This window comes from Papaver somniferum, chromosome 9 (genome assembly GCF_003573695.1).
Source record: "Papaver somniferum cultivar HN1 chromosome 9, ASM357369v1, whole genome shotgun sequence".
In the NCBI taxonomy this organism is placed as follows: domain Eukaryota; kingdom Viridiplantae; phylum Streptophyta; class Magnoliopsida; order Ranunculales; family Papaveraceae; genus Papaver; species Papaver somniferum.
In genome coordinates, this window is record NC_039366.1 from 73,811,845 (window position 1) to 73,837,660 (window position 25,816).

General features: G+C 37.3%; 3 protein-coding genes across 3 annotated transcripts; 1 reads left to right on the forward strand and 2 right to left on the reverse strand.

The window, feature by feature from the left end:
• Window positions 1-9,452: 9,452 nt before the first annotated feature.
• On the forward strand, window positions 9,453-10,106 carry LOC113309661 (histone H3.2). The gene has a single exon (XM_026558134.1). The coding sequence runs from the start codon at window positions 9,542-9,544 to the stop codon at window positions 9,950-9,952; it is 411 nt and encodes a 136-aa protein (XP_026413919.1). The 5' UTR covers window positions 9,453-9,541; the 3' UTR covers window positions 9,953-10,106.
• Window positions 10,107-10,413: 307 nt separating this feature from the next.
• LOC113314069 lies at window positions 10,414-17,673 on the reverse strand. Its single transcript, XM_026562848.1, has 17 exons — window positions 17,488-17,673; window positions 17,305-17,401; window positions 17,127-17,180; window positions 16,986-17,038; window positions 16,859-16,892; window positions 16,462-16,552; window positions 15,562-15,728; window positions 14,915-15,006; window positions 13,604-13,733; window positions 13,379-13,468; window positions 13,085-13,150; window positions 12,480-12,571; window positions 12,204-12,269; window positions 12,038-12,104; window positions 11,638-11,726; window positions 11,175-11,301; window positions 10,414-10,987 (listed from the first exon to the last, which is right to left on the reverse strand). Exons 1-17 carry the CDS (start codon window positions 17,550-17,552, stop codon window positions 10,880-10,882), a joined length of 1,488 nt encoding a protein of 495 aa, XP_026418633.1. The 5' UTR covers window positions 17,553-17,673; the 3' UTR covers window positions 10,414-10,879.
• Window positions 17,674-18,251: 578 nt separating this feature from the next.
• On the reverse strand, window positions 18,252-21,627 carry LOC113307665. The gene is made up of 7 exons (XM_026556112.1): window positions 21,164-21,627; window positions 20,622-20,795; window positions 20,439-20,531; window positions 20,292-20,360; window positions 19,501-19,707; window positions 18,858-18,983; window positions 18,252-18,713 (listed from the first exon to the last, which is right to left on the reverse strand). The coding sequence occupies exons 1-7, from the start codon at window positions 21,446-21,448 to the stop codon at window positions 18,552-18,554; spliced, it is 1,116 nt and encodes a 371-aa protein (XP_026411897.1). The 5' UTR covers window positions 21,449-21,627; the 3' UTR covers window positions 18,252-18,551.
• Between the last annotated feature and the right edge of the window lie 4,189 nt (window positions 21,628-25,816).

Consider the following 25,816-nt stretch of genomic DNA (forward strand, 5'->3'; position numbering starts at 1 on the left):
ATACTTCAGCGAAATAAACGAAGGAGAATCAAGATTTTTTCTTAAGGATCGTTCTTCGAACAACCCTCAAGAAAAGGGGAAAACTGTAGATACCAAAAATCTACCGTGCCACGTGGCACAATATTAAAGGTGGAGCAACTTATTATGTTACAACAACGCACACTACATATCTCCTTAGGATGCTAAGTTATGAAGTTATCTCTATCAACGTGTGGCGCAATGTTAAAGGTTGGAGTATCAAAGTACGCTAAAACAGAGTACACCAAATCACTACCAAGATTGCTTAATTATTAAGCAATAGGTTGTAGTATAGGAACATGGTTGTGTCTGTCTGTCAGAGGTAGCTGAGCAGTCTGCACAGCTTTTAGTACAAAGGCGCAGTCGTCAACAACGTGGGCTCGGAGTACGTGGCATCCTCTGACTGGCGAAGGTACGCGGCCAACGGAGGTGCAACTTGTACGGAGGTTTCACAGTTCACGATGGCACGTGGGGGAAGCTAAGGTGGCATCGTCTGATTGGAGATGGTGGGCGGCCAACGAAGGTACAATCTGTACTAAGGCTGGGTAGTTCCCAAAAGGAACGTGGGTCAGCTGAGGTGGCATAATCCGATTGGATAAAGCTTGCGGTGAACGAAGGTACCATTGGTATGGAAGATATATCAGGATATGATGGACCCAAAGACAACAAAGATATATCTGGAGCAGAAGAGGCTATAAATACCAAGCTTCACCAACAAAGAAAGGGGACTTTTGGGTGAGCTAGGATTAGAGAAAAGACTCATCTCTCTACTTTGTCTCTTATTTACTAGAGCTTCATACTTTCTTTAATGGAGTTCTTCCACCCAAATGTAACAAGATCAATAATAAACTTATCATCTTTACCTGTGGACGTAGGTTAAGATTAACCGAACCAGGTAATCTCTTGTGTGTTGATAACTTAGATGCACTTACATTATCTTCTCTCTTAGAGATTTACTTACTGAGTTATCTCTGTTTTCTGAGTTATCTGTTCATCAGAGATATCTCTTTATTTAGCTTATTTGCTTACTCGTCTCTGTATTACAGATATACCTTTGATTTCTTAGCATCTGCTCTTGCGAAGTATCTTTACTTACTTAGTATATGGTCTTCTGAGTAGATCTTATTTCGAACATACCTTTTACTTACTCAACAATATCAATTCAACTGAGGTATCCATACTACTTAGTATATGATCCTCTGAACTGCTCATATTACGCAGACTATGGGAAAATGAGTAGTCATAGTGTTTGAGCAGGTGAATCATTCTGAACAGGAGAAGCTGCGTGATGTTGTGAACAATTGTTGTTGTTTGATGCAACAACTGACCCTGTCATTGCAGTTTGGGTATCCTTCAAAATGTGACATAGTGATCCTAAACCTGTGATCAGAACCCCTACCTTGGCACCAAGCTCCTCCAACTGATGCTTGACAGCTCCATCCTGGATTTCAATTCTTGTACTTTGGCATGCGCAGGAGCAGGAAAATCATATTGTGTACGAGTAACATGACCAACAGCACGAACCCGTTCTCTACATTCCTTCCCAAAATCTTTAGTCACTACATCTATGTTTGGTACATGAATACCCGCAGCTTTTTTCTGGTTGATATCTTGTTGCACCTTCTTAAGCTTAGCCTGCCATGTTGAGTATAACAGCGCATGTGTCAGATATAAAATATATAGATGACTAGTAGAAGGTATACATATGAGTACTAAAATTTAGATGGCACACAAGCTGACTCACAGAGTGTTTTTGCGCACTAGGTATAATTGCCCCTCCCTCTTGAGTATGAGCTTTAATCCACACATCAGAGGTGTTGATTTCCACATCAGGAATCTCGCGCTCCTACCAATATGACGAGTCGATTTGTATTAATCAATCTAAAGAAGGATAATCATAATAGCCATAAATTGAGATTCATAAATCACAACATTACAGAAATCAATATACATACCAGTTCAGCTTTGACCAAAGAATGAGGTTTACGACTGGAGGTGTGAGAGTGGTCATATAGTTCTCGCTTCCTCTTGTATTCCACTCTACTTTCCTGTTGTTTAACATTGCTTTCATTCACACAGAATTATATCCATTCCTCCCTAGGTACACCAGGAGGAATATGTGCAATCCTTTCTTAATGATTTGGATAAATATCATAATGAGTTATTCGTAACTCATGCTTGCGTCTCCTCCATGGAGAAGCCATCGACTTAACCATGACAATCTTAGAAGACTCGGGTAAAGGATATGTCTCTGAGAAAAGATGGTTATCGATGAATATTCAGATGCATAGAAAGTATGTAGAGCTAGCTAACAAATTTATGTCATCATTTTAGCGAGCAAATCAGTATGGAAAGAATCAAATCATCACAAAACCAAATATCTTAATAAAAGTGTGAACAGAAATTATATTTGTGCTTGTAGTTCCTTCCAAATATCATCTTTTTTAGTATCAGACACATGCTTCCATGTTTTGAATGAGAAAGGGACGTGAGTACGAGCCAAGACGCCTTTCAGGTGGTCGTATGTTGTTGAATTTCTGGAAATGGGAAGACATTCTCATCTACTTCCGCTGCTGCCATAATAACCTGCAAAAACAACCAACATCTATGTGAGAAAGAAGTTAAACCTATAACATCTAGCCTTTGTCACTATCCACATAAACATATCAAACATAACCTATCAAGGATGCGCAAGTGATAACACAAAAATTAGGAGAAAGGAGCACAAACAGAACATATCAGATAAAAATCTCTAATCACACAAAGCTTTAAACCACATAATCGACACATATAAGCTTCTCCAAACTCTCATTGTAAGTAAGAGCTGACTGATAAATACCAGGAATTTCAATACTATCTATAGAGGAAGTCAATCCTTGCGATGAATGCAATACCAAAGACCACCCTTTTTCAGACGGATCCTTTGAGTAGAGCACTTGTGTCGCTTCAGATGCAAGAATAAATGGCTCATCCATAATTCCATCAATGCTTTTCATTTTAGACAAGTTAACCTTAATCAATTTTGTAATTGCATTAACCTTGCACCCATTAGTCTTGTCTTTCAACCTTCACCCAATCACAATAAAATATTATTTCTTCAAATTCCATAAAATTCATCTTGATAATCTTTCTAATGACTCCATAATAGGTCATTTTTGTTTCCTTGTAATTTGTGTCTGTGGACTTCGATCTATAACTTGTAATAGCTCTCATCGACACACCACTGTTATGTGATACAACCAACCCCTCGTAATCTTCAGCACAAAAATTAAATCTATTCACTTGGTATCTCTTATACGATTGCGCCTTGAAGAGAGGTTCATGCACTAGTCGCCAAAGTGTTGAATTTGCTTCATTAGCTTCTAACAACTGCAAGAGAACATGTGTGAAATCAAGATAATTAGTATCAAACCCAGTAGACACAAAGTAGTAGTAAAATATGAATTGTAATTACATAGATTAGAGAAAGAGAGTCAAGGTACATAATTTAGGCTAATATGTTACCTCTTCGTGTAACCACAAAATAAAACTCTTTGAGGGACAGTTTCTCTGACCATTAACATAGGATTCATACTTCCTATAATCAAAGGATAACTCAAAACAATTATATCGATAGACATATAACAACTTAACAGTTATGGAAAACTCTTTGCAATCCATCGTACTTAAAACACTTAAAGGTGTAAAATTAAAAACCTTTACCTTTGCTAATCATCTAATCCATCATACTTAGAGAGAAGCCATTTGCGAGCTTGTTCAAACTGCACCTGAGTTGGAGTGATATCCTTAACTTTACTTAAAGGCATCTCATCAGCAAACTCATTGTCATCATCAAAAAATGTCTGGAAAGTATGCTTATGAGTACCATCACCATCCTTTGATAAGCCCTCCATACCATACAAGCTCGCTTCTCGCAGCGTATACCCTCTTGCGATGCACCCATCAATATACCTTTTATTGCACACCAACCCTTTGAAACCCTTCATTAACCTACAAAATATCAACATTAAACAATAAAGTCAGTTACGACATGACAACACTCAAGATATATACGTTGGATAACATAATCAATTACTCAAGTTATAGACATTACTCAGATTACAGACATGAAACAACAAAATCAGTTGTGAAATTTTACCTCTCAAATGGATACATCCACCTGAATCTCACCGGACCTGAGATTAAAGCTTCATTTGCTAGATGAATCATCAGGTGAATACTGAACGACGGAGGAAAATGTTTCTCCAGAACACAAATTGCTTCTACAAGGATGGATTTTGCTTTTAGCAGATATTCTCGGTTTACAACCTTCGCGCACAGAATGTTGAAAAAGATGCTGATCCGGAGAAGAGAAACGCGTAACTCTTTAGGTAATGATGTTGCAGTATGAACCAGCAGCCGAAGCAAATGCTGCATTACTACATGGTAATCATGAGATTTAAAATTCCTTAGCTCCGGATGAATAACACTGACGCAGTTGCGAAGATTTGAAGAGAAACCGGAAGGCACCCTTAGATTCTTCAAAACTATACAAAAGTCAATTTTATCCTTCTTCGTCATCTCAAATGATCCTTTCTCCATTGTTGTTCTACCAGTCTCAGCATCCTCTTTCAACCACAACTTCTTTCTTATCCCCATATCTTCTATATCTTGACGTGTAACATGATTATCTTTTGACTTGTTGTTTCCCATCATAGTATTGAGAAGGTGCTTCATTATATTCTTCTCTGTGTGCATGACATCTGTAATATGCCGAATCGCATTTGAACCCCAATTGCGCAAATCAAAGAGAATAGATCTTCGAGTTAACAAATAATGGTTATTAACCTCATCTTCAACATTGGCATCATCTTCCAGTTCCTGAAAATAGATAACATAAAAACAAACTTCAAGTTACTGAAATTCAAACCACACCAATGACATCGAGAAGAAACAGGGGAAAGCAGGTAATGTTGTAACAAACAAAACAAGGAATGGAAATCCATGACACGGGGTATAAGATGACAGATTTGTATCAAAAAGACAAGTGAATTTTCATCCAACAAAGACAATGATAGCCAACAGCTTAAAAGTTCACCCTTAAGTGGCAGAGTCACTTCACAAAGCATATGTGTCGACTCCACTGTAATACCACTCAGCATTTACATGACATACATGGTATCCTCCTAAAGAATGGATCCAGACACTACTACGTGCATCATTTAAACACAATCATTTGGCAAACTCAAAAATAAAGAAACTGAAACATAAAAACTAATGAAGACAACCAAATGTAATACATCACAGAGGACTAACCTTGATGGTATCAGCTTTCCTTTTACGTTTCATACTTGCTTGTGATGGTTGTTTTCTCTTAGCCTTCTTGAAAATGATTTTACCTACAATCTCTTGTATCTACAGCCTTGTCAGTGGCCATGGAGTTGTACCATGCTCCACCCGTCCATCGAAATTTGTCCTATCATCTCGATACTTATGTTTCGATGGTATCCATCTCCGGTGTCCCCATGTAGCAGATCTTCTTAGTAAATGGCAGATAATCAGTAACAGTGCCTTCCCTACAAGTAAGAAAAGCACAATATCCATGAGTTACACATCCCGCTAAAGTCCCTAACGCTGGAAAGTCGTGAATAGCCCACAACAACCGTGCTCTCATAAAAAAAATAGTTTTGCTGAAAGCGTCAAATGCTAGTATACCATCCCATAACTGCTTCAACTCATCTACCAGTATTTATAAATAAACATCAAAGTTTTTACCGGGTGCTTTTGGGCCTGATATCAGCAACGACAACAATGAGAATTCCCGCTTCAATACACTACAAATGAGGCAAATTATAAATACACATAATCACCGGCCAAAAAATGTGTGCAAGACCGAAACACCCATTCAGATTGAACCGTCAGTTGATATCCCAAGTGTAACATTCCTTGGTTCCTTGGCAAACTACAGTGAAAAACTATCTGCACATCGCCAAGCTGAAGAATCGACGGGATAACGCATGAAATTTATTTATGACTTTGCTCTAGAATGCCAAGTCATTGCCTCCGCGATCCATGGTTCGCTGTAAAATCTTTTCAGCCTTGTAATCAACGAAAAAATGTCTTATCGTCTTCTGAGCAACAGTAGTAAGCTTCCTCTCATGATTAAAAACCTTCTTATACCTAGATTCTTGAAAAACATGACACTTCACCAGAGATGCACGATCCTTCTAATACAAAACACAGTCATTTACACATGCATCATATGTTATACAATCCATTCCTAGTTCTTGGATCATCCTTTTCACTCCTGGGTACTTAGTTGGCAGTGTGTTTTCTTCGGGAAGCAACTACTTCATCAACTCTAAGAGTGCAGTCATACCATTATCAAAAAGCCCATATTGTGTCTTTAGGTGATTCCACTTGATAGAAGCATACAATGCTGTCACTCCCTTAGGACACGACGGATACAACGGTTCTTTTGCACGCTCATAAACAGATTCATTTTTCTTCATTTTCCTAGTTCCAGCATCATTATGAACCCCACGATCTATTATAATATTGTTATTTACTATATCAGCATCGACATCCTCAACAACATCTTTTAAATTTCCCCCTCACCTATAGAAGGATCAACAGCTACATCTACATTACATTTTCTACATTCTCAGCTACATCGTCATTACTAGTGTTATCCACATGTGACCGTGATTCTACTTCTAAGTTTTCCCCATGAAAACGTCATGTCGTATATGTAGAGAGAATACCATACCTAAGAAAATGCATTGAAATTTCACTGAGTGGCCCCAATCATTTACCATTCTTACATCTACTACAAGGGCATGAGAATAAGGTATTTCTGCCACCAGTTCTATTAACAAACTCTATAAATGACCTAGCACCTTCTATGTACTGAGGATACATACAAGGAAATTTCATCCAGCCCTTATCAACCGTAGATGACATACCCTAAAGATAATATCTATGTTAAAATTCAGACAATATATGTACGCTACATCAGTACAAAATCAGCAACATTTTTTGATATGATATCTACTTCAATTATAACATGTACCTATGAATTTGATATGTACACAACATCATTTTTTAAAACTTTACTAAATCCATTCCATGAAATTGATATATCTACTTCAATTATAACCCGAATGTACATTTATAACAATAAATGAATGCAACCAAACAATAGAGCTAGTTGGCTATCCAAACCATAGAAACATATACTTTTTTTCACTTAAAGCTACATGTTAGAATTCAAGTGTATATCATGAATTTGATATATCCACTTCAATTCTAACATGTAGCTTCAACTGAGTCCCAACGGTAGGGTTGTCAAATTGAGCAATACTTGCTCAGTTGCTCGAATATTGATCCAATTATCAATATTCAGTAATTCGTCGAATCGAGCAATACTTACTCAATTGCTCGAATAATCCATGTATATTCAGTAACTCATCAATATTCAACAACTCGTCGAATTTACAATATTTTCTTAGACGAGCGATATTAATACTCATAAATCACTAAGCATTCGTCAATCATGCTCGATTCAACAAAACTTAGACTCACTGTCTAAATCAGTCAATAACTGACTAATTAAAACACGTCTGCCTTGCAGACTCCACGATTTGTGAGACATCAATCACGTCACAAATGGGGGGATATCACTTAGGGTTTCGGTCTGGAGGTCTACGGCACGTGGATTCATCCATGACGAGAAATGTGCGTAAGTCGTGCAAACGGTTGAAGGAGTTAGCAAAGTAGTGGGTGCACGATCAGTCAAGTCTCCACACAACATGGAACTGACTTTAACACGATCTCCCACTTTCCCACTCTTTCACTGAAGAAACCGTCACACTTACAGGGATCAATATGTTCACAACTCTGACAATATAAATAAGTCTCTTAATCCATGATTGAGGACATCATCAACAATCGTCCACATAGAATTTCTCGAGTAACTACTCTCAAGAATTCATCAATCCACCAGAACTTATTCGAACTTATCAGTTCACTAATCATATTGCAGAAACCTTCAACACATCCACAATCCTTGATCATCACTGATCCCACACATTTCTCAGCTTCCCTCCTACAGACCAACCCATCTCCCTCTTTGCGACCGAATTGACTCTGGAACGGCCATTGACTTGGTTTAAGCCGGAGGCCTACAGATTGATCTCTCGAATCTAAGCACTCCCTTTGCAGTGCATCTTTGTGAGGTTCAACAGTTTGCTCGGTCGAGGATTCTCAATAACACGCTCGATTCTTTACTTTCCTAAAAAACCAGCAAACCGTTTTTCCCCTTGTACACTTATATGAACATAAAACCCTAAAACTTATCTTGAGAGGTAGAGAGATCAGAGAACTTCTTCAAAAATTTCAGAAATCATAGCAATACCAACTGAAAAAGATTTTCAATCGGTTATAAAACTACTTCTCCAATCTTAGTATTCGTACCATTTCTTTTCACAATTGGCTGGAAGGCTTTATATGACAGAGCACTACCATTTTGTTGCCCTTAGAGGCCTGATGCCCCAAAGTGGAGCTTTCCCTGCTTCCTCTTCAGGGCCGGCCCTGACGTCAGCTAGGACAACCACCTAAGTCTTATAAGAGTGTTAATCTAGCAAGTAGATTAGCAGTCCACATCAGTGGCCAGCACTGTTTGGTTCAACGTCAACGCTATTTGGTTCAGCGCAACCAATATCACCCGTCAGATCAAAAAATAAATCTCCCTGCACTGAACCATTCAGCGAAAAGGTGATTTTCTCAGCGTAATTATCTACCTGCTAGTTCACCTGCGAGTAACTGTTAGGAGAGAGAACTAGTGTTAACAAATAGACAACATTTTTTTTTCTAAATTGCAATACATTTCTGCTAATCTAGATCAATTTTTTTTTAATCTGCGAGAACAAAATTTGTTTGACCCAGTATGAGATAAGTCTTGGCTATGTTCCTGACTGTGGTCAAATGAGTCGTAATTTTCAGTTGTTTCCTGGCTAAGTAGCAATCATCAAATAAGTCAGGTGCTCATGTCCATTTTCAAGAAAACACACATTTCGACCGATCCGTATGACTAGAGATAAATCAATGTCATCCATTGATCGTTTTTTCCAATCAATGGATGGTAATACTTACTAACACAGATCCGCATGATGCCTCCACGTGGTTACAAGAAACCACAAATTTGTCACCGATCCGTATGACTCCGAATAAATCAATTTCAATCATTGATCATTAATTTTAATCAATGGCTATCTTTCATTCAACACTAGACACACAGATCAAATCCGTATGACTTAACATAGTAGCTCTCATCCATCAAATTCTCTTTTCATCAACGTTCCAAATCTCTTCCTGAAAATCATTTCGAAATGAAATCTAATAATTCCCGCCTGAACTCTTTCCTCTATTATCTATAAATACCCTCAAATCCCACCATAAGTCTCACACCAAAATCAGATTCCCAAATCTTCATCAATATCGAATAGAGAAAAAAATTCAGAGTCGAGAATTTGAGTTTTAAGAAATGGCAAGAACAAAGCAAACAGCAAGGAAATCAACAGGAGGAAAGGCACCAAGGAAACAATTAGCAACAAAGGCAGCCCGGAAGTCAGCACCAGCAACCGGAGGAGTGAAGAAGCCCCACAGATTCAGGCCAGGAACTGTTGCTCTCCGTGAGATCAGAAAGTATCAGAAGAGTACAGAGCTTTTGATCCGCAAACTTCCTTTCCAGAGATTAGTTCGTGAGATTGCTCAAGATTTTAAGACTGATTTACGTTTTCAATCAAGTGCTGTTGCTGCTCTTCAGGAAGCTGCTGAAGCTTATTTGGTCGGTCTTTTCGAAGATACTAATCTCTGCGCCATTCATGCCAAGAGGGTTACCATCATGCCTAAAGACATTCAACTTGCTCGTAGAATCCGTGGTGAGAGGGCTTAGATGTTTCAGCTATTCTAGATCTGGTCTAACAATGAGTTGTCCTTTTGGGTATTTTTAGGGTTTCTTTTAATGTAAAATCTTATGAAGTTAATCTCTGTAATAGCTGTTGAAGTTTGATCTTAATGAATATAAAATGATGGTTTTAATTTACAATTTTGTTCTCTGGTATTGATAAATTATGTGATTTTTGATAAGCTTTTCTACTTATGGTTTGTGGGTTTCTCATAACTTCTTACTGGTTGGATTTGAAGTTTTGTTATGCTTCAGAACTGTTAGATCTATATGCTCCAGCAAAAATATAGATTACGAAATTGAGATTTGAGACACAGTGAAACCTTCAAACTGTTGTGAGAATAGAAATGCTGTTAGCTAGTCCTCACTGCAATGGTGGATTGAATCTCAGCAGATTTTCAAACTGTTGAAGGTCAATCCAGATTTTCAAACTGTTGTTTAAGACTTGAACAACGCTTTCAGTAATTCAGACATAGAAGATTTTCTAACACTTAGAATTCAATATAGATTTTTGATATAACACATTCTTGGTCCTATTTCAGTTACACAATGATCTCGTAAAACTGGATGACATGACAAGAAATGAAAAGATAACAAATGGTCTTTTTCAGTTGTGAATTATGGATTTAATCAGGATTTTGCTGATCCTTCAGTGCGGGAGAGGCTCTATCATTTTGCAGCCTTTGAGTATTCAATTGTAGATCTCCTCAGACATCAATGTTGGTTAATTTTTGTTTCGCCCTATCATTCTGCAGCTTTTGAGTATTTGTAGTATTCAGTTACTTGCACAACTGAGACTAGTTGCCAAATTCTAACCTAACTGAAACCCAAACCAAGAGATTGTTGGTGTCACCAGCTGCTGAAATCCAACCATGAGATCGCTGGCCAGACAACGTTGACATACTCAATAGAATGTCAATCCAGTTTCTGCTCTTCTGACAAATCTCCGGCATTGGTTGAATTATCATCGTCTACGCTCCCGAAAGATTGGTGTCTTTGAGAAATCACCAACAAAGATGATTGCTGAATAAAATAGTTAAAATGTTCATTAGAAAAGGGTTTGAGTTTTACTTCATCCTTATTAGTGCTAAAAGGAACTCAGAAATTTTGCTTAGATACAGAAATATTAGTGTCTATTAGTTTCTCAATGACAAGCAGAAAAATAAAGAATTAACTTTTATACAAACTGATGAATCTAAGAAACAAAAACCTTAGTTCCGGCAATGATGGTCCCATTGAGGGGATGTGTAGCACAGACAGAAACACCTTCTGACAAAGGAATGAACCGATTTCGTGCTTTTTTATTCTTCTCTTCAAGAATGCTCTGTATATCCTCACTACACAAAAAGAAACCAGTAAGACAACTTTTTGATAGCAACCTTGAAAGCAGATGAATAAACCATAAAAGCATCATGGCACGTTAATGCATTGTCCATTTACACAAAAGTAGTATTTCAAACTTGGTCCAAAAACTTAGACCTTCAGACTTCATATTTTTGTTTTTCTAATCAGCAATTCAATTTTGGTTTTGGAACCAGCATACCGAAACTTCCCAATTTCCATCCCCAAATTGATTCAACAAACATCTCCGCACAATGGCAGAATTAATGCATGCATGGAAAACAATAAATTTATAAGTCAACATTTTTCAAAGTAGATTTAGCTTTTCTTACTTCAAGTCCACATGGCAAGCTGAGTCTGGCCTTGGGTAGAAATCTAAGAGATGAATCCCATCATCAGATGATGATCCGACCGCATAAATCTGCACCAATATTGAGGAAGTATGGTTATTACGAACAGTATAAGTACAACATAGCTAACAATATAAGTTAATAACAGTTTAACCTACTTTTGTTATTCAGAATTACAACAGTGTGTTTTCGTATTATAATACTTATTGTATGGATTAATTTGTTTATCATAAAACCGCTAGGCGGCTAGAGAGATCAACTAAGTATTGACACTATATCTCCTTCGATATCCCTTGCAAGAAAAGAGGGAAAAAGCAAATGCCAACAGTATAATTGAAAGGACAGAGACTAATATTTTACATTAATGGTGTTTGAATCCTACCGAACTTGTAGGCAGCCATGATGGCTTTCTCAGTGACAAACAATTGTTTGACATGTCTGGACCATTCCTAATTCCTCAACAGTAACAAAAATGGTAAGTAGAAGAGCAATAACTGATATTACATCAATTTGATACAGTCATGTAAAACTTAATCGACTTTACTTACAGCCAAGCAGGGGGCGGGCAATGCATATGGGTCACTTGAAAGTTATTGGTATCCAAAACACCAGACCTACGGAAATGGTAAAAGTCAATCTAGGAAACTGATTTATTTTCTTTAGTCAACAGAATTGCAGAAACAAATAAAACCCATACATAGGTTTTCATGCAAGCATATGATCTTTGCAGTGTTACCTAAACAACAACCAACAGCCTAACTATGATTAACTTGAAAATACTTACAAAGCATAAATGGAAAATGTAACTAATCAATGTAACATACCAACCATCATCGAGGTGGAAAGCCAACTGATACGAGCAAGATGGATCAAGGTCAATAGAGTGAATCTCCTTCGACCGAATGTCTGATTGTGCCTACAACATACTAATAAGTTATAGAGAGAATCACATTTTGTTACAAGATAATTGATTAATATGTTGTCTGAGAATCTTAGGTTTCCATACTTTAAACTCGCTATTAGATTCGAATTAGAGATCACATGGGAAAAACAGGTTTCACAATCAGCACATACAAGGTAGAAAGATTTAAGGACCATTATGCACATGATGTGTTTTTTGGTGATGGTATGACAGTAGGCCTCTCAGTCTCTCACCTTCAGAGGGGGAATGTGGAGAGTTTTGTAAGGAGGCCTGACTTTCTTTCAAGAACTGAATTCACAACACAACCTACTTTCATTTTGCTTAGTTCTTCACAACAAAATTTTATTTTAGGAGAAAAAATAAATGGTAAGAAGCACAGTCTTTTCCTATAATTGCCAATGGGAAAACAAATTGACTTGCCATTTGGAAATACCAAAAGCAAGATAAACACTTTGGAAAAAAACAGGATCATGCAATTGAGTGCTACCAGATGTAAACTTAGGATACCTTCAATGATCCAATTCCCTCCAACAGCAATGCTATCTTCCATGATGTTAGGGGAGAATGAGATACCTGATACACCAAGGAACGTATTCGATAATAACAGATTATAGATACAAATCAAAAGTCAAAGCAGCGAACCAAAAATCAGGGTTTCGACTTGGTATTCTAAATTTCATCTAAGACTGACTTCCAGTCCTGTCATTTAGATCAGACTAGAGAGTAATACATATTTGGGATGGAAACTGCCAGCTTCACATACTGAGGGTAAGAATACAAATGTATGCCAGTTGTTTTTACCTCTTTATGACTCTGAAACGCACAAGATGTTCTTCCTCCACGAAGATCCCAAGCATAGATGATTCCGTTTTTACCAGCTCCAAAAACAATCTACATAACCAACAAGTGTAATTTTGCAAATGTTCCCCAGTAAAGAGACTAAGTAGAACAGAACATCTTTTCAGAAACTGCATGTAAATGGATTTATGTAAGAACATTATAGGAGTTTCCAAGCACACAACTAACTTGATTTTCCACATTTAACTGGATACTGTTAAGATTGCTCCGGGAATTAGTACTAAGCTCCAGACATGGAAGGTTGCTCACTCGCCTGTCCCATAGGTTGATAGCTCCACTCATATCAGATGCAAGCAACCTGAACAAGATGATAAGATAATTTGGAATCAATGGCACAACTAACACATAAAAGCATGGTCTCAACTCTCAAGAAATCAGTACTAGCTGTCTTAGTTCAAAGAAAAAGAAGAAGCAGAACTACAAAACGGAAGTGACCAAATATTAGCACAGGTTAAAACCTGACAACCTAAATAGGAGTCTTAGATCGTTACTGTAAATCCCCAAAATATTGATGTTAGAGTAGATACTTCCAAAAAGCTCTTAAACGACTTAACATGGGTTTAGAAACTACTTTTCTTATGCCATCAGAAAGAGTAAATGTGAGCCAGTCTCTGTATTCAAGACAACATTTACTTTCAAAAACAATTCTAGTGCCTTCAGGCCTCAGGTTTTTTAAGGCATGTAATTTTCAGAGAAATTGGCAGTTTGGTACCCATATGAATGTTTTGTGAACCTCACAGCGAATCACTCCCATTAGCGGTTCGCACATCACAATAGCAATTGCCCATGCTAGGCTGTACTTCACGGCTTTGTTTCCATTACAAAAAATTCAAGAAATAGTGTAATTGGCGTTCTAGTTCCGCCGAATGAAGAAGAGTCAACTGCATTTCCCCGTACTTGTTGGGGTGTCTCTCCTTGTGTGCAATCAGCCCCTAATTTTCAAAGGGTGTTACCTTTTTAAGTTATGGTAGTGGACAAGGAGTTTCCGTAACAAGTAGCATAAAGTTTTCTTGCTCCAAAAAAATCAGACGATCATGTGCGCACTTCATTGATGTTAGAAAGAGAGAATTTGAGTTAGAGTTTGTCTTGACAGAGAAAGGTGCTCCGTTACGGGAATGTTTGGTTTGGGTTTGGCAAAGTCGACTATCCGTCATATCTAGCATATATTCTTCTCTTCATTTGATTATACAGCTGAAGGACACCAAAGGTTGTGTCCTTGTTACTAAAACGCTAACTAACAAAACCTAGGTATTGGAAAAGCACTGAAGCCTGGTTACTTAAGTTAATATTGCATTGCTAGGTAAAAACTGAAAAACCTATTCGGTATCAAATAAACAACAAAATTTATGCTAAACATTGCAGGTAAGCAAAACAAGGTCAAAACATGCATCATAATGCAACTAGAAGGTAATGCATATTATACATAAGGAAACCGTAAATTAAAGAAAGACACAATAATGTAAAGCATAATTAACCAACCTTGACTTGTCAGATGAAGTAAAAGAAATATCAGATAAGCCTCTGGGTACTTCAAATCCATACACAGTGACAGAAGGTCTCTTCCTTAACACCTGACAAGAGATTTGTCATGAATATTGGGGGTCAAGGTTAGAAAACATGTATGACCAAATTTGGAAAAATCTGCATTGCATGTTTTAATGTGAAAATGATTAGGTGCACGAATTAAAAGCTTCTAAAGGCTATGGATGTGAAAACATTCTCTTTAGCTAGTGCAGACACTACCATACAATGCTAGTACCTTTACGGTGTACTAAAGAATGCAGAGAACCATTTGCTTTTTTCCATTCATCAATATCTTAAAGTTATCTGCAAAAGTGAATTTGTGGTGTATGAAAGTTTCTTTTAGTTATCAAACATTTTCCTAATTCTTTTATCTTCGACGGGTATCCAACTGATGTTACATAGTAAAAGTTCCAGACACTGATTAATGAAGTCCACATATCAGGTGTATTTAGGGTGCCATGGATGCTATATAAGTACTTAGGAATACACCATAATGTGCTCTACTGAATTTATAAACACTGACAAGTCACAACCATCAACATATTCCCTGAGGCTATTACGAGCTTATGATGTAAAGCAGACAAATGATAAGAGAGACTCACTTCAACTGGTTCGGAAGAGACATAACCAATATCAAATATTAGAACTTCATTACTCTGCACCGATGTGCAAGCAACCTCGTCTTGGTTCGCAATATTCCACCGAACAACATCAAGCTGTTGATTTGTAGAAAGGTGCAGCAAGTGCTTTGTTTCATCTTCCTTCAAACCTACAAATAGCCAATCATAGATACTTTAAACAAAGACGTGCAAACTCGGGCTGGCGTGTGTGTCTGTGTCTGGATGAAGAAGAGCACCACTAAGTTTCAGAGTATAACATACGTCTATCAAATATGGGCAAGCAAGAAAGCAGTGGACAGAAAGAACTACATCAAGGAAAGTTACGCTTTTTCTGTAACTGAACCAAAGATTTTTTATGAAACCTAACAAAATAGATAAGAAAAGTGCTACATGCTCGGTCATGAAAAATTTAAAACACCTTTAGAGAACGAATCACTCAAGTTATGGACGCAGGCCTACAAAAGCTCAAGTCAAGCAGGATGGATTACTAAGCCAAGTCCCAGATGCTCATAGTAGAGGACGCATCTTCTATTAAGCTGGGGAATGAAAGGATCTAAGAGTGACCCATGAAGCAATGGTCCAGTGACCTTTCCATGGCATTGAGTCCTCTAGTTAAACTAGACTATCAAATGATGTACAATAAGAGTCCATGTTCATTGATTTTCTGTGCAGGAACAGGAAAACTTGGAGAAAATGTCTTGTCCTAGAATCAGCCAAGCCAAAGTGCAAAGTGTTCAGGGAGAAAATAGCTTATCATATAGTTAACAAGAGTTTGAATTATTACATGGATGCATAATATGCGAAGGCCTCTTACACAAACTCATTACACCCCATATGCAAGTAAACATTAACGTATTCTGTTGATAGTAGTAACAAACTTACATGGCGACGAGCCATTGCTGAGGCAATAGAGAGTTTCAAAATCATGAACTGTTAGACACCCGGATTTTGTTACCGAGGCGACATATACCCCCTGCAAGTCTCAAAAACAACAATTCACTAAAAGAAGTAAGAGAAAAAGTTAGAGAAATATCGACGAATTAGAATGTTAAGAGTAATGTACAAAAGAAAAGCACTACTCTAAATCATTTAATTGAAGTAGAACGTCACACTTGATACATCGAACCTGAAAAAATGTGACGCCCCAAACTAATTAAATGCTTTTCACTTCAAGCACATTGAAACAACAAAATAAAGAGAATCCTTATAATTTGAACAATACTGAAAGTTTTTGACAGTCGATGATACTACGACACTACGAAATGGATTCAGTGTTCACCTTGCTGTCAAATTCGAGTGCAGATATCCCATCCCTGTGAAATCAAATGAAGAAACATGGATATTTCAAAGAAAAAAATTTGCCCCAACATTCATGAATATAAATAAACAAAAATAGCAATACTAACCTTCTAAGAAATAGGCTAGTGTTTCTATTTGCAATATTAATCACCCGATTCATCTGACAATTATCAAAACTATTCAACTCAAATGAACACATCCACAAATATAAACTCACAAAAGCAGAACAAAGGGTATAAATTTCGTACATGAGTTCGACAGGCCAATCCACCGGATTCATACTCGTGTGGAAATGCTCCTATCTGGCCAATCATATATACAGTATTAGGTTTAATTTCGAAGTGAAGAGTAAAGAGTTTAATTTCATAAGTTAATCAGAAAAATTATCGGTCCCCTAAATGTAAATGCAATGAGAAAGGAAATAACCTCAGAGTACGATTCAAGCAACAAAGTGGAGACATCGTGGCGGTATTTTGGAGAATATCTACCAACCAACTCAGCAACGCTCCTCTCCCATGGAGGCCTGTAAAAGTTAACCAGTCAAATTCTATTGATTGTAGTGAAAGTGAATATTAAGAGGAAGAGGGAGAGAGAGAGAGAGAGGATTGCCTGCACAGGAAAGATGGTTTAGGGTTATCAGGAGAAGGGGGACAGTGAACTACGTATTTCTCCATTAGATTGAGAGCTAAATTAGGGGTTTGAATATGTGAGAGACAAAATGAAAGACTAGATAAAGGCCGAGGAGATGATGATTCACGGATTTAGAAGGCGGATGAAATTTCATTTCCCGCCAGTTTTATTGTAAGGGCGAGTAAAACGGTGTCGCATCGGGTCGTAGACTGTTAAATTGTCAAAGTACCAAAGGGGATAAATACCGAGAAATTTTGTAAATTATACGAGTATAATTGTCGGCCTAATTGTCAGATTGCGGATATCTTAGATATCTTGTGCAATCGTCGAGTCTGCTAGCTGGGTGTTATCTCTGCTGCAGTAGAACAAGGTAGTCTGTGAGTATGCGCGCAGCAATCGGCGACAAAGAGCAGCATTGTTACCACCATCGACGAGGCCTTCAATTTCACTATAATTGTTAATCGAAACATCCATGTGAAGTTGGTGGCATCACAGATCTTCAGCAAATAGTGGTGATGGTGCTGATCCAGGGCTAAGAATGTTGATAAACTATCTAATGGTTGGTTAGGGACTTGTTTGAGGTCACACACATGGCAGTCATCCGAGTACGGCTATTACATGCTCTTTCCCAGTTTCTAGCTCTAAGACTAGGGTAGGGGAGGAAGAACCAAGAGGTATTTCTCCCAAGTATACTAACAGCCTAACAGAAATGTGAATACATCAAAGAATCAAACACATGAAAAGAACTTAAAACAGAAGTATACTAACAGCCTACATGAAAAGAACTTAAAACAGAAGTACAAAGACACAGCATCCAGGAATTAAACCAGCAATTCCAAGGCCATACTTCCGGAATGGCATTGGTAGAGTATTTTGATTAGGCTCTGTTATTCGTTCAGTACAATGGCGCTCTATTTCATGGACCAATTGATGATTTCCCGTGAGATTAATTTGTATATATATCATAATTGAACTTTAGGCCACCCCGCCCACAATAATTTTTTTTTTTAAAAAAACTTCAATTTACTGTCTTCCTCTCATTCTTAGCTATCACTGTCGTTAGTTTTACCCTTGAGATTGATTACTGCAAGCTCCAGTTCAACAAATTCTCCAGCACACATCGGTGGATATTTCTCAGCAAGTGGGGAATCTGCAAAGTGACCCAAGGGTTCTATCGTCGCATCCGAAGCTATGTGCGCGAATAACTGCTCACCCAAAACATGAATATCGTCAACTACTGGTACGTATCAAATGAGAAACATAATATTTTAGCAATTAACATGTGCTATTATGAAATGAAAGAACGAGAAAGAAAGAAATAAGTTAACGGATTGGAAAAAATAACTCACTGTTGAAGACACTCGCCACAGACTGCGGTTTTGTTGGCGCGCTGCTTCTACAGCTTCTAGAGTTCTATTGGTCACAACAACCTCATGCATTCCTGCTTGACACTCCCCACCTGTCAACCACTCGAGCTGCATAGCACAAGCATTACGGTAAGATGGAGGCGTTACCCCTGAAATACTTATAACTCAATAACTAGGTTCCCAAGTATATGACTGAACCATTTTAAGAGAACTTTATGGAATTATAGTTCAAAAGAATCACAACCAAGATACTCCAGATAGATTTAGGTCATTTTCAACTTAATGCAATTTATCGATTGTCCACTATTTGAACATTTGTGGATAAAGCTATCACTTCGTTTGAAACATCTCTCATTTTTCATACTCATATGACATGGTCTCATAAGGTTAGTCCTCTGGACCATCATTGCAATGTATATGGCCTATATGTGAGAATTCAATATCATAATGTGTGTTATTACATGATGAGTACGATACTTCATTGAGAGAAATATTGTTTTAAATCATTGGTCCTTTTCCATTGTGCTCATTTCTTATTTCCTAGTTCAATTTGTTGTTTAAGTTAGCTACCGTGGCAGAAGTATACATATTGTGAACACTAGACGCTAAACTGATTTTCACTTGCCTGCTTTCCTGTTTGGATAAGGAGACAGCCAACGGGAACCTTCACTTCCATTTTCTGCCCACTTCTCAACCAAATGTTAAGTCCAGGAAATCTGCTTCTGCCATGGATAGTTAAAAAGTTCAGGTCATAGTGATAGCCTGCAAAGACGGTGCCCTCCTTGCCATATCGTTGAAGATCACTTCCTGTTGGAGCAAGCAAATGAGGCCCCTGTCGATTGATCAAGAAAAGAATCTGTCAAAAAATCTTTTCGTGTGGAACTGGAAACAATTAGAAACTGAATTAACATTGATTCACTCACTAAACCAAATAAGTTTTCCTTTCTCTTCCGCGTTCCATTATTATTTAACTATCTGCTAAAGGGATTTACCCAAACAAGGCAAACTTTGTTCCTCAACAATATTCAAGCACTTCTAATTCCTGTCGCCTAACAATTTATGTTCAGTTCAACAGTAGCTTCACAGCTTTGGCCTTTGCAGGTCTCACTTTTTGACTCCAAGGAAGAAAAGTACACATCGGTTCAAAGAACAGACACGTGTACAACCTTATATCTTCTTTGGTTTAAAATTTCAAAGAATTGCGGAAGGACGAACTAGGCAGGTTATGCAGATGATATTCTTCAAAATGCTAAGCAAAGAACAAGTCATTTTTCCATTAACGTGGTGTATTATAGCATAACCACAAGTATGGTGAACCTAATTTACCTATGTAAGCAACATTTGAGCATATTACAAAGTACAATCCCAGGCAAGGTTTTTCAGATGACAGTAAGTGCATTAGAAACCGTAGTTTACCTGTTTCATTAGGGAAGTGAAGGCATCCTTTGGCAATCCGAATCCAATTGCCGCCATTTCAGCTACAACCTAAAGATGATTTGAAAAACATAACACATTACAGCAGTAACTAAGAATTGCCAGGCACAAGGAAGAATAAAAGATCACCTCAATCGCGTTAATCATTTTGTAACCCCACGAATCCATGGTTTGCTTCCATTCCGGAAAACCTTCTGGTATGACAGGTTCAGCATTTAACTCCTACATGAAACGGACAAGAAGGATCATCAAGACATCAAGTGCATACCGATCACTCGATTAGAATGCCACTGTGACCGAATTTTTACATACCTGAAAGCAGGTTTTTGATGGTCGAGGACCCACTCTCCACATATACCGCCACTTTGGATCAGGTCCAACTGGGGTAGATGGTTGATTCTCCTTGGGCATTGTGCTTAGTTTCTGTTGCAGGTCCTTATCAACTAAACTTCGAGGTACCTCAACTCCTTCTGGAGTCACACCTACCTGTTACTACCACAAAATTCGAACAAGTCAAAAATTTGGCGATTTCAGACTTTCCATTGCTAGCAAAAATTAAAGGAATTGCAGTCTTTTCATTATTCATTTCATAATCAATCAACATAGTAACATCTCAATTACAAGAGTTTCACACCATAACAAACAAATATGATCAAAATTAAATCATGCAAGACATTGATTCCTCGTGAATGATCAGACAGATATTTCATGACATATCTAAAAGAAAAACCTAATTTACTAGAACTTCGATTTAACATATCATACAGATAAATCATAAGACATCCAACTCTAAATAAATATCTGAAAAAATAAATTAGTGATTTCATCGTAATTGATTAAAGAGATAGAGAGACCTGGTAATGCAAATGAGAGCGTTCCTGATGACGTTTAAAATCGTCTGGTTTATCGAAATACTTCTCCATCATATCTAAGAAACGATCATTGTCTTCAACAGAACATCTTGGATCTTTGATTAAAAGAGCACCAGTATCTCTCAGTATTCTACTTACTTCATTACATAAATTTTTGGTTTGGGGATTCAACTCTTGTTCTACTGATGAATTGGACTCATCACTTGGACTTAATAATTTAGTTGACAATTCTAGATACTGTGATAGATCTATCACTGGTAGTTCCATTTTCTTCTTCTTCTTCTTCTTCTTCTTATTTTTGTTCTTCAAAATGAATCAACTCCGCAGACTCAAAAAGCACTCAAATCTTTACTACAAACTTGATTCGTTATGTGGGGATTAAGCGTTCTCCTCACTCTCTTGCTCTCATGGCCCTGGGCTTGAGAAGGCTATAAAAATTTCGAGCCAGAGAAGGAAGGTCATGAAAATAAAGAAGGCTGTTTTTAGGCATACCTAAATCTTTCTGGGCATAATGAATAAAGATAAAAAAGGATGTCGAATGACAAAATCAGAAACCCCCTTAACCAATTTTTTTTATAATGGCAAATATGCCCTTTCTCTATTAATGTTAGTAATTCTGAAAACTTTTGTTTAGTGATTAAGATAATTCATAATTATAAAGTTTTGGGTAGATGAAAAAATTTGGGGAAAAAATCAAGTTTTTATTGAGAAGGAGAGAAGGAAAAGGAGAAAGTGAGAGAAAAAATTTCTTGATTCAATGGAGGATGAGGAGGGTCATTCTTCATCTAAAAAACCTAGGAAAATACATATCAACTACAACAATGATCCAGAAATGGCTGATTTCTTAGATTATGAGAATGATTTTACACAAACTCAAACTCAAGATGATGATTTTTATGAGCCAAATCCAGATGATGAATACATAGATGAGGAACCCAATGCTTCTAACACACAAGTACACTTATATTTTATGTTTAATCTCACTTTTGTAGCTTGAAATCATCAAAAAATTGTATTTTTCATCATGGTTCAGCGAACCAGGACTAAGTTTGGCTTGAAAATATAAGCCGAACCCACTAAATTGATGAACAGTTTGGCTAGCTGAATTTGTTAACGTTATACGCCGAACCTTCATTTTCCAACTTCCAACCTATTTGCAAGATCCTAATTCAGCTTATATCAAAGTCTAATAACAAGCCGAACCTATTCCTGAGAGTTAGGTTCGGTTTTCACTCTAAATATCGTATCAGCCGAACTATATATTTTTCTAAGTTCAGCTCATATTCAAAAAATCACATCAGCCGAACATGATACTGATTTTCCATGAAACACTTAAATTCATACACATTTAGGGGTTAGGCTTTTTATTACATATGTTTTCTATTGTGCGGCCCTTTCATAGGATGAACCAAACAAAAAAAGTGGAAATTACTAAAAGTGTTAAGAAAGTGAAGTCTAATGATGGAGAATACCAAGGTCCATATTAAACTCATTAAAATCAATGAGATCTTGTATTCAACTTCAAGAGAATGAAAAGACAAACACAACTCAAAAAGAATGAGGTCATTCCGACATCGGACGAAAAAGTTATGGCCAAAACAAGATCGAAAAACTTGAGTGTGCAAAGAGAGGGTTCGGCTGATAACTAAACAACACGAGCTAGCCGAACCTAGAGCCTGCAAATCAATATTTTCGAAGTGTTTACAGAGAGAGGTTCGGCTTGAAAGTGATCTAATCGAGTCAGCCGAACCTGACAACCACCTTGGGTAAATTTCACTTCTCAGGTTCGGCCGGGAAGGTTTGCAAGGTATTAGCCGAACCTGACACTGTTTTGGGACGTATTTAATACACATTTTGGGGTTCGGATAAAAATTTGACATTTACGGTTAAGCCGAACTGTTCATAGACACTTCCAGGGTGAAATTTCAAGAACAGTTCGGCTCAAAACTCAACTCAATTATCAGCCGAACCCGCTACTGTAACCGTCAAAACCCCCAAGTTTTTAGCAATTTAACCCATTCAATCCATGAAAAACAACAAATAAAAGATTGGGTTTGTAGGGAATACATTCTTATCCTCATTTCAGTATTTGGAGCTTCAAATGGTTGAATTTCGGATTCAATTTCTGGTTCAATTATAGTTTTTACACCTTCATCTTCAATTGGTTCTTCTTCTTTGATTCATGGATTGGAAGAGGATTTAGAACACCTGACGTTTGCTTTTTTATTTGTACGATCCATTATATAGTTCAATTTAACCGATAATCGAATTTTGACGAACCTATAATTAATTACGGTGATGAAAAAAATCTGAGAGAAAAGGAAGGTGGTTTGGCTGGAGGAAGAAGAAGAGATGTTTATGATAGTTTATTTTTTGATTTTAGGTTCAAGGGTATATAGGTAATTGAACTACCCAATAGACACCCCTTATAAGGTCACCTAGGATGGGAAAACTATTTTGTATGCCTTGAAAGTTTTTGGTATGCCTAAAAACAGCATTCAAAATAAATTTAGCTTCTGACCGAAACCGAAAACAAAGCCTTTTTCTCCCCGAGCAAGTCAAGGCTAGAAATACTGTTTCTTTAATTTAGAACGATTTTTTGGGGACCAGCCTTTTTTTTGAGGGGACCATTGTTTTATAAGGCCATATACCCTATACTTATAAGGGATGTCCTAAAGTGTAAACATTACTAATTTCCCCCCTAACCCTAATTGAGATTATAACTAAACAAATAACTACCAAAATATAGAAAAACCTAATCTAATCTATTAACAAAAACCAAAATCGGACTACCCTACCGCCGCACAAAGAAAAAAAAATCTTCTTCTTCTTCTTCCTTTCAACATCGTCTTCATCGATTAATCGTTCGATTCATAAAATTTTCATCGTCGATTAATCAATCGACTATAAGAATGGTTCTTCGAAAGAAAACCATCCGACTTCAAGGAGAAGGTCCTCGATTGGGACATCTAGCAAATCAGCCAAGTGATTTTGAGATTCATAAAGAAGCGGAACAGTCAAGTGAAGCCATAATCCAATATAATAGACGCTTGAAGAAGCCTGATTCTGCCATGTGACCGATTCGCAGGTATTTTCCAACAAACCCATTACTTTTAATTTGATTTTGATTCGTTTAATTGAATAGAAATCATCAAAATAGGGTTCAAATGGAAGTTACAGTGCATTGTTCGGTTAGGACGAATTTCTAAAAAAACCTAGTTTGTTAACCGAACTTCCTGAAAGGAAGAACACGAAGAACAGTTCGGTCCTATAGGATTCAAAACTAGGTCACCGAACTGCCGGTTCGGTTAGTTCGTAAAGAATCCTAAAACTTTTGTCAAACCGAACTTAACCTATTTTACAACAAAATTTTTTTGCACATGTAACCGAACTGTGTTATTTTGCCCGCTATTTTGAGTTTTTATGTAACCGAACTGAGCTATCTTGTTCAGTTGGTTTGCATAAAATTCTAAAAATATTTATTAACCGAACTTTACAAAAAAATAAAAAATAAAAAATAAAAAATTCAATGTAACCGAACTATGTTATTTTGCCCAATATGTTGAGTTTCAATTTAACAGAACTTGTCTAACTATGTTGAGTTGCATACATGTGGAGTTCGGTTTATTCGCCAAAAACATTGATAAACCGAACTCTTCACTAATAGTGACCAATGTTGAGTTCGGTTTGTTCGCAAAAAAACCTTGACAAACCGAACTCTTCAGTGGTTGCATACATGTGGAGTTCGGTTTGTTTGCAAAAAACCTTGACAAACCGATCTCTTCATTAATAGTGACCAATGTTGAGTTCGATTTGTTCGTAAAAAAACTTTGGTAACCGAACTATACTCTGGAACACAAAATTAGACTTGACCTATTTTTCGTGAACTTTTGCTACTAACCAAACCTTCCGCTGAGAACCCTTATGTTGCATCTGATTTAGTGAATCATTTATCGGTTAAGCTAATATCTTTTGTTTTCTTGATTAGTGGGAGAGGCAAAAAATCAAACCAACCTTTACCGGAAGATCTGAGAACTCCCACGCCTCGAGGCAGAGTACACTTAGGTGCCGCTAAGCGTGGAACCCAAAATGCCAAGTTTGGAGGTGGGTCATTACCGGGTGTTGTCATCCAAGATGGTGTCAATAGAAATAATGTTGACAATGTAATCCAACAAGTTAATGAAGAGATCGTGGAAGAGATGGGCAGTCAAGAACATAATCAAGGTGGAGAAGGTGAACCAGCTGAAGAAGGAGGAAATGAGGATGACGATGATGAGGGTGAAAAAGATGAGGAAGATGGAGATAAGGATGATGGTGAATCAGAGGAGGACTCGGGTGAATAATAAGAGGAAGAGGAACAAGTATAAATAGTGGGAAAGAAACCTAGAAAGACGCCTACAAAGCCTTGTGCTAGATATTCATACATTCCTGATGACAATTTGTGTTTGCCACAAAAGAAGCCAACTTATGGTACTCCAAGAGATGGAGGGGAGGTATTGATGGGCTACAAAAACTCATGGGCTGCCAAGATCTTTGCGACAAAGGTATGGTTCAATCTTAACCATCAACATTTCTCAGTCATTATATTATATTTTGACATATATTGTTCTTTTATATACATATATTAGTATATAA